The 9,061-nt window shown below is 43.3% G+C and overlaps 1 protein-coding gene across 9 annotated transcripts in view; it reads left to right on the top strand.

The window, feature by feature from the left end:
- Window positions 1-263: 263 nt before the first annotated feature.
- Window positions 264-9,061, top strand: part of FUBP3 (far upstream element binding protein 3) — a 51,525-nt gene continuing 42,727 nt past the window's right edge. For 7 of the 9 annotated variants that reach the window (XM_090021468.1, XM_090021472.1, XM_090021467.1 and 4 more), the window contains exons 1-2: window positions 264-433; window positions 7,169-7,274. In XM_090021468.1, coding sequence (XP_089877594.1) covers window positions 347-433; window positions 7,169-7,274 — 193 coding nt within the window. In that variant the 5' untranslated portion in view covers window positions 264-346. Of the gene's footprint in view, window positions 434-5,747; window positions 5,846-7,168; window positions 7,275-9,061 lie in introns of all 9 variants that reach the window. The other 2 variants (XM_090021466.1, XM_090021469.1) reach the window with 2 other exon arrangements.

Raw genomic sequence — 9,061 nt, 5'->3', positions numbered from 1 at the left:
TCTACGATAGACACATATATAAATCGTGTTTCATTTTAACTACGGAAAAATGTGGATGAGGGGGTTACTTTTTTTTTTTTTTTAAACCGAAAAGTTGGGGATTTATGTTGCGCGGAGGCACCCAGCACCCTCCCACGTGGGAGGCAAAGCCCAAATGTGCAGACAACCCGCGCAGCCTCCTTTTAGCGGCGCGCTGACGTCACCGCCCCCCCCGTGTCTGCCTGTCGCCTGGTTCGCAGCTTCCGGCGGAAGTGCGGGGCCTTTCCGTTTCCGGGTGCGGGTCCCCAGGCGGAGCGGCAGGACGGAGCGGCGGCGGCGGTAACGCTGGGGGCGGCTGCAGCGTGTAATGGCGGAGCTGGCGCAGGGACAGAGCGCAGCTCCCGTGGGGATTAAGCCCGAGGGCTTCGTCGACGCTCTGCACCGGGTCCGCCAGGTACCGCAGCCCGTGGCGCGGGGAGGCCTCGGGGCGCTGCTAGGCCGCGGGGGGAGGGGCCGGGCCGGGCCGGGCCGGGGCCCCCAGCGCCGCCGGGCTCTGCAGCTTCCCCTGCGGACCAGCTCTGGGCCCGCGGTCTTGGCGGCCGGACACGCGTGCTCTGCTGCGGTCGGGAGGAGGGAGGGGTGGAACGGCTGGAAAGGGGCCAGACTGGCCCTTGGGTGGGAGCTTTGGGGAGGAATATTTCACCTGGACCCTGCCCAGGTCTGGACTGGACTGGACGTGCTGTTGAGAAACAACCCCCCATATGTATCCAGAGCAAGATTTGGGAGTAAGGGCAGACCCTGCAGTTCTCCACCCGTGTGGATCCAGTCCTGTAGCAAGAGGTGGAGGGGTCCCTTGTTGGGCAAGTGCACACAGCAGCTCCCTGGTCTCAAATTGGGCCTAGCCTGGCAGCAGCCCCCCCAGTCTCAAATTGGGCCCAGCCCGGCAGCCCTTGCACGCCCCTTGTGTGATTCTAACATTGGGCACTGCCCGGCTGAGCAGGGAGCTGCAGAAATCTGGCACCCCAGCTATCTTTGTATGGCAGGGTTTGGAAACCTTTTGCGGCCTGGAGATTGCAGTTTGTGAAAAGTTCTTTCAAAGAGAAGGAATCGCTGTCTCACCAGTTGGCTGCTTGTGCAGAATTTGTTGCTGTGTATTCGTCGCCTTTCTGGTTCCAGGTTTCTCATCAATTTTAAATGCGGCTTGTGCAAAGCTGGAATAAAATGGTGGTTCCTATTTGCATCCCAACAGGATGTGACATGTGTGACTCACGGGAGCAAGTGTTGGTTGAAGACTTTCTGGCTTTTGTGTTGCTTTCCAACATAATCATGGCTGTGGGGAACACAATCTCCTCTGTTATCCTAGTGAAATGGAGTGGCTTCCCATTGCTTCTGGCTCAGTCATAAGCCAACCTGGCTGGCAAGTTTTTATTTTGTTTTTCAGGAAATTATTCAAAGTCACTGGCTGGTGTGCATGAAGACATAATCCAGTTATTTCAGAAAGGCAAAAATGTATCATCTGTTATTTACTGCTTATTGCTCGATGATCTACAGCCTTCTTTCTTATTCATACATTGCAAGAGGCAGTTCTCTCCTCAACAGTGTCATAGACAGGACTGCAAATTATGTTTTTCAGTGGCTGTCAAAGCTGCATGGCCTTGATTACCTGCTTACGTTTAATAATCTCTGGATAATAGGAAAACATTTGATGCCATTGTACTAGAAAATATTGTAGTCGTGTGTATGTCTTCGTTCGGACCTCTGCTATTAAAAGCTTCTAGTTGCAGAAATTACATTTTGAACACCTCCCTCAGAGTACTTTCTGCCAGTGCTGGTGGACTTTGTAACTTGGACAACCTGCTCAGGTAGAAGAAAAACTTCCATTATTTACTGACCAATTGCACTTTGTTGAAGGGGCATTGGAAATGCTGTACAGCAGTGGGAACACACTGATGTGCTCTGAAATGTGCTCTTCACTGGACCACAAATGAGTTCAAAAAAAAGGCAGAACAGCCATAACAGTATCAGACTGCAATAGTGCTAATTGAAAGATGACTGTTAATCTCTTCTGTGGCTGAATTGTTTTATGTATGAGGCACACTAGTATTGTTCTGTAAACAAAGAAACAAGGTGTTAAATTTACCCTAAATAGGCCCCTCTCATTTAATTCTATTTATTTTTTCTTTATGTTTCTTATAATGAAATAATTGTTTTTTTCCGTTAGCCCAGAATGTGCTAAATTAGCCGAAGTGGAAGCCACTAAAATCAAATCAGGTGTCATAAAGTAGTAACCTTTGGATATCTTTTTCACTGAAAAAGAGGCATCTCTTTGATAAATGTGGACTGTCATGACTTTTAGTAGTTCAGTGCTCTGCCTTATTATAGAATGACTTGACGGTGCCTAGCTTAGCAACTTTACATTTGGAGGGGTGGGAGAGGCCTGAGGGGGCTGGTTCTGGACCAAACGCATGAGCTTGATCTAAAGAGATACTTAAGTAATTGAATATAGCAGTCCGAGTCCTATTCAGGTATGATGTCATTGTCACTGATGACCTCTCCATGTCTGAGATGCTCTTAATTCTTGATGTTCAAATGTGCTTCTCAAATCCAACCATTGCAGTTAACACTTCTGGTAATCAGTAAAGGCCATGAATTGAGCAGTCTGTAGAAAGAAGCATCTCTGCTCCTGTTTCTTGAATTGGTGACTAGGGTTATGGATGAAGCTGGGAGCGTGCACTTGTTTGTTTTTTCCTTTGGGTCTGTGCTTCCTTTTAAGGAAAAAAAAAAGATGTAAAGCTAGAACTGTTACATGCGTTTTGACTTCTTGGTTAATGGTTCAAACATCCCTGTTTTGTAGTTGTTCAAACTAGTTTGGAGCTTTACCTACATTTAGGATTACTAATATCAATTTAGAGGGAGTTTATTCCTCCTCTTGTGAGCACCCTAGTATTTTAAACCTCAGTTATACTATACAGTGTTTTGAGAACTTAAATTATTCAGGGCAGCACACTTAACTGGATGACCAGGCACAGAAACTCCTTGCTTGAAGACATTGTGAGGAGAGTTGACAACCACAGCAAGCAGTTAGTAGGATGCTTCAAAGAAATGACTCATTTTTGCTTTTTTATGTATTTGTACTGGGTTGACTAATTAACAGTGCTTTAAATTTCTGACACAAACCCACTAAACCAAAAAACATTTCTCAAAGGGATGCAGCAGCTTTGAGAGAGACATTCCCACTCTGCTTCAGACGAGTGGATCAGCTGACATATGCTGTAGCTGGCCTGTGACATAAAGCTGCTGTTGCCTAGCATTGTGGTGTGTTCAGGGGTATGAGGATGTGTACATTCTTCTTATAAATAATGTAACTTGTACTTACAACTTGTTTTGTTTTGGCAAAATTAGATTCCTGCTAGACTGGTCTTAAGAACCTTTTGCCAGTGGTATCTTGAGTCCTACTGAGTGATGTTTTTGCCACCCCTCCTTGGCAGTCTTACCTTCTAAGGTATCATACCAACTGTAAAGTGTTGCTCTCTGCTCCGTGCATAGGTTGCTTACTGTAAAATGATTTGCCCTATAAGATTTCATCATCAATCTGAAGAACTTCCTAGGCCCTAGTCAGAGACATAAGCTTATTGTACAGGAGAAGAGATGGAAGGCAGAAGTAAAGGATTTTTTAGAGATGTCTAGGTTCAGTGGCATGTGCATCCAGTGCTGTCAACTTTGCTGCTGAGAAGGAGAGGAGGCTGGGAAGTTTATCACGGTGTCATTGTGGAGCGTGCTTAGAAGGTTCACTTTCAGTATCCAGTTCTGACTTCCAGATGTCTTTAAGAACAAATTTAAGGGAAAGCTTTTCTAGTCTGCATCTTCTCCTTAATTTTCTTTGGACTCTCTTTCAGTCAATTAAATTAACTGTTGATCTTTTCTATTGTATCTAGTTTTCCTAAATAATTAATACAATATGAAAGGTGCATGATTCTGCATGTTGTCTTTTCCCTCTCCACTGGGTTCTGGACAGCGTCTGAGAAGAGGATGCAGATCATGCTAACTTTCAGTGTTCTGCCTCAAACACATGGACATTGGCAGAGACACTAGCTGTTTGGAGATTCAGGGTGACTGTGCTTCTCTGGTTTACAATCTGTTAGCACCTGTAAGGTTTTCTTCCTTGTAGAATAGATTCTATGGAAATTGGTCTAGGCCCTACTGTTCTTGTTTTGGAAAACTTTCCATTTCTAAACCCATTGAAAGGCTTGAACTACACTATGAAAAAAGAAAGGTGTGCCCTAAGGATACATGGACAGTATTCTGAAATGAATTGGATCCTTTGTCAAACTAACTGCTAGCAAAATTACCATAAAAATAAAGATTGCTTTTAATCTTCATTGTAAACAGTAAAGCACATCTAGCTGACAAGGCATTGATCAAATTTTCATGCCATGAGCTGTTCAATAGCAATTCAGAAACTTCTCCTCTTTTTCCCTCCTCACCCTGCAAAGGGGACATTCTACCAAAATAACTTTACTTCAGTCATATTTCTACAACATGTTTTAGGGCTACATAAATTAAAGGCAATATTGGGGGGGGGGTCCAGGGGAAGGAAGAATAACGTCCAGTGGGTTAAAGCACTAGGCAGCAGTACATTACTCAAGGTCATTTCAGTCAGATAAGAGCTAGGACTGCTTACTTTTGTTAATATATCCTAGCTTTAGCTTGCCTTAGTTATCTTCCTGCAGAACTTGTAGTAATAAGTGGGGCTACTTTGGATATTTCAGCCTCCAGAGTTGAAACATAATGTAACCCCCAGTGTCTATTTTAACAGTTTATATTAACTTTGACTTTGCCGTTTTCTGGGTTTTTCCCTGTTGTAAGGAACTGTTTCCTGGTCACGGAGGCTGTCGAGAGAAGGCTGCGCTTTACAGTTTTCATAAGCGCTGACCCATTTGAAATTGCACCTTGTGAAATGCAACAACCTCTTTGAATTGTATTCTAGGACTTGTGTTCGGTAGAAGTTAGAGTGCAGTAAACTCAGCTGTGAATTCACTATCTCTTGGTTACTCCACACTAATTCTGCATGTATATACTAATTGGGCTTGTACTCTGTAAAATCATGCTGGCCTTACTGTTCTCCAAGTCCCTTGCTGCCAAGTCACCCCCTCCCCTTCCACCCTCGCACTCTTAGTAAGGTGCATGGGAAATGACCTAGGGTAGCCCCAGGTGGAGTTGATTTGGAAATGACTGTTTAAAGAAGAAAATTTGTGAACTGTGGCAATTGAAAACAATCACATTCCTGTTAATGTGGGAGACTAGTTTGCAATGCCAGTGTTAAATCCAGTAGTCAAGCACATGTTGCAGTATGTTGTGGCTGACAATTTAGTGCAGGTCAGTGGGTTGTGAATTACCTTAAAAGAGCCGCTAGTAGATTTTACAAACAGGTGTTTAATTTTGTTTCGTTATTAGGTGGTCAGGAAACATTTTGCTGTCTTTGCAATGTGGGTCAGTTTAATGAAGCTACAGTGCTTCTAGAGAGATCAGGTGGAAGGAGGGCCAGAAATACAGCACGGTGTAGAGTACAACCAAACATACAAGAAGGCACCTGGAACCCTTTGTGGGTAGTGGTGTGTGGACATGTGGTGACAACATAATGTGACCCCATAATTGTATTTACATGAAGCTTATGGTTTTGTGTCACACAAATAAATAAGAGTGATGTCCCAGGCCCTCTGTATAGCTGCAGCATTATGTAGAGCTACATTATTTCATAATTATTACAGCATTCATCTCAGGCAGCTGAATGGATTCTGGGAGAATTGTAGCCCCTGGAGCAATCCTATCCCCAGTTGTGCACCCCAAGCCTGTCAGAATCCTACAGGTAAGAGAGAAGTTGCATCTTGTCTTTCAGGAACTGGCGTCTCTGATACCCTTAGCCTTTTTAAGGGGGTCGGGTACAGTGGAGTTGAGTTGGGAAGAAGAGTAAAAGTTAAAGCCACTTTCATACATCAGGAATGAAAGAAACACGGTTTCCTTCTTTTAAGGCAAATGAAAAGCAGTGTCCCCAAACTGCTATGGAATCAATGTAGATTGATGCAAATAGTTTCTTTACTTATCTGTGGCCCTGAATTTTGACAGGTTGTTTTTACCTCCACAGCAACTGTAGATGTACGTGCCAGTGGGTGTTGGAAAACCTGCATTTTAGAAACGCCTTTAGTTGTATTTCTTTTTCTTTCATTATGAAGAACAGCTGTATAACAAAGTCTTTTAAACTTGTTTTTGTTGCTTATTCTGTGCCAATTTACTAATTTGGATTAGTTCTTATAGATTCAGAACGTTATTAATGTTCTGAATTATTATTAATGTTCTGAATCTGTAAGAATAGGTTCCTGTGGAACTGTTTGCTGGAAGGTTTAGTTCAGAGGAAGAATGAATAGAGAAGGAAATTCAGACTCTTAATACAGATCCCATTCAAGGATTTTTTCAGTGGAAAAGGAATAGAATTGAACAGAATAAGACCTGCTTCTAAAGCCTTCCACAGCTTTGCATGAGGATTAATTTCTTTATGCTGCTTTTTCCTTACTAACAAAAATATTTTAAGCCCCAGGATTGTTGCTTATATTAAGTGCTATACTGTGTCTATGTGCATTTGAATTAGTTACCTGGCCCCCTCCATTGTGGTGCCGGACATCTCATTTTTAATGTGAAGGTTTTGTCAGTATCCAGGAGAAGTCTGGAAGTGCTGCTATTTCCCTTTTAGAAGTTGGAAACTGATTCAAAGATATACTTAATCATAGTCATTGGGGTGCCTGTGCAAAGCAAGAAATTTAAGCCTAAGTCTCAAGCTAGCTCTCTGACCGCTAGGTAAACCATTTCCCAGGCACTGTTTATCATATCCTAGGGCATGGAAGTTGAATTCATGTTTATGACTTGGCTGTGCAAACAAAGCTGGGCAAATGTGAGCTTATGCAAATAGAAATATCAGAAGTAAGTAGAAAATGTTAAGTTGCAAAGTAAATTGCTGCTTTTTCAACTTAGCTGTATTGTAAAAGCCCCTTCTTTAAGTAATTAGCTGTAAGGTGAAACAATAACAGGAGTTGATGCTCCACTGGAAAGTTAAGGCAAGTGACTCTGGCTTCTGTGGCTGAAATGTTAGGTATGTTCATCTTTAGTTTTAATTAAAAAATATAATCTTCTTCAATAGATTGCTGCTAAAATTGGAGATCTTCCTCACTTGAATAATTCCACGCCACTGGTGGACCCCTCAGTGTACGGTTATGGAGTACAGAAACGGCCCTTGGATGATGGAGGTAAGCTGGCTTTTTTTTTTTTTTTTTGACACTAGCTATTCAGTAAAGAGCCTTATGATGCAACTTTCTGAAACACTTGTGAACATGGAAGTGCAAGGTCAGTGGGTCTAGAGATTATGTACAATAATTCCTGGCCTGTTTTTTTTTGCTCAGATAACGCAGCCCTCACATTGTCAAATTTGTTAATAAAGTGATGAAATTCTCTAAGGAATGTTATCAGTTCAGCTAAGTTAGAGATATTCAGGTATGACTTTAAGCATAGGTTTTGTGGTAGCTTGTAGAGACCTTGACCACAGATTTTAGCACCTCATTATACTTGATACGGTACACACATACAAAAAAGACAGCTCCTACCTGAAGGATTTTACAGTTTTAACAAAATGGGAGGTAGGTTCTGCAGATGAGTGGGTGGGGCATGTGATCACAGTGAAACTATCATAACTATAACGAGCCATAGTCACAACAGGTAATTGGCTAGCTGTTGTCAGGGGTCTTATAAGTTTTGCTGTACTAAGTGTCTTTTAAGAAGAAAAGAAACTGATGAAAGCTGGTAGGCATTAAGAAGTGTTCTTTATTGGACAGGTTAGTCCATAAATATACTTTAAAAGGTTTCTTAGATCTTCTTTTGAAAGATGTGGGACTGACCACAGCCTGAGTCAAAATACAAGCTTTAAGAGGATCACTTGTCTAATTAGTATATTATTGATGTTCTGTTACTTGCATCCTTGTGCAATCTTAATTTTTTCTGCCTCTGACTTTCATTGTTAGTTAAATCTTGCTGTTTGTGGCACTGCAGAAATCAGAATGGATGTCTAGGGTTTTTTTTTCTTTTTTGCTGCTTCAACAGTTTTATGCTGTGTTAAGAATCTTAGTTACCCACTGCTAACAGGAGTCAAGAATTCACTTTCTTGTTGAATCATAAAAGCTTTGGTCTTCTTTTCCTTACCAGATCAAAATGCAGCTTTATGATGAAGTCTTTCCCCTGAGAAAGACGCTTCTTGGAGGTGATTCCATCCCCCAGACAGGCTGTATGGGCTTGGACATTTTGGGACTAGGTTAGCATTTGATCACAGTTTTTTGACCCATATCTGTCTTTGTGGTTGGAGAAGTGTCCTTATTTGTTGCCAGGTTTGGAGCAAAGCTAAGGAGGCAGAGAAAATTTGCTGAGGAAATAATCCTCCTATTCCACTCCCCCCCCCCCCGGGTTAATTCCTGTAAAGTTGCCCAGGGCAACGGAACTGGTTAGATACTGAAGATATCTGACTGATAAGGTGCTTTTCCTTAGAGGAATCAAGCTGGGGAGGAAAATGTTCCTTTTTCCATAGTCCATGGCTTGTTGCCATTACAGGTGCACTGGTATATCGGTTGTGTAACAGATCAACACTGGTAAAAGGAAAATTTACATAATTGGCAGTCGGCTTTTTTTGGCCAGTGTAGCCGATAATGTCACCAATAAATGCCACATACATGTGCGCAGCTGCAGCACAGCAAGTAGGCAGCTAGGAGTGCAACCCAGCAGTGTGGAGAGCAGTGTCCAGCTGGTAAGTTTATTATGGGGGAAGAAAGGTGTGGGGAGGGGCAGACCAAGGCCCCCACCGTGAGGGAAGGAGTGGGGCTGGGGCAGGGGCAGGTGCTGCACAGCCGGGGCAGGGTGGAGCCATGAGTGGCTCGTCTGGGGGGATGTGGGGAGGAGGGGTGGCTCCTACTGCTGCATGCACCCCAGGAGGACGTGAGGGGCATATGCCTCCTGGATCTGTGTGTGGGGAGAGGGTGGGCTGCCGCTGCGA

Source organism: Crocodylus siamensis, chromosome 11 (assembly GCF_052110815.1).
Source record: "Crocodylus siamensis isolate JL-2025a chromosome 11, ASM5211081v1, whole genome shotgun sequence".
NCBI lineage: Eukaryota > Metazoa > Chordata > Crocodylia > Crocodylidae > Crocodylus > Crocodylus siamensis.
Note: the sequence above shows the minus strand (reverse complement) of the source record. Positions and strands in the feature narration are given on the sequence as shown.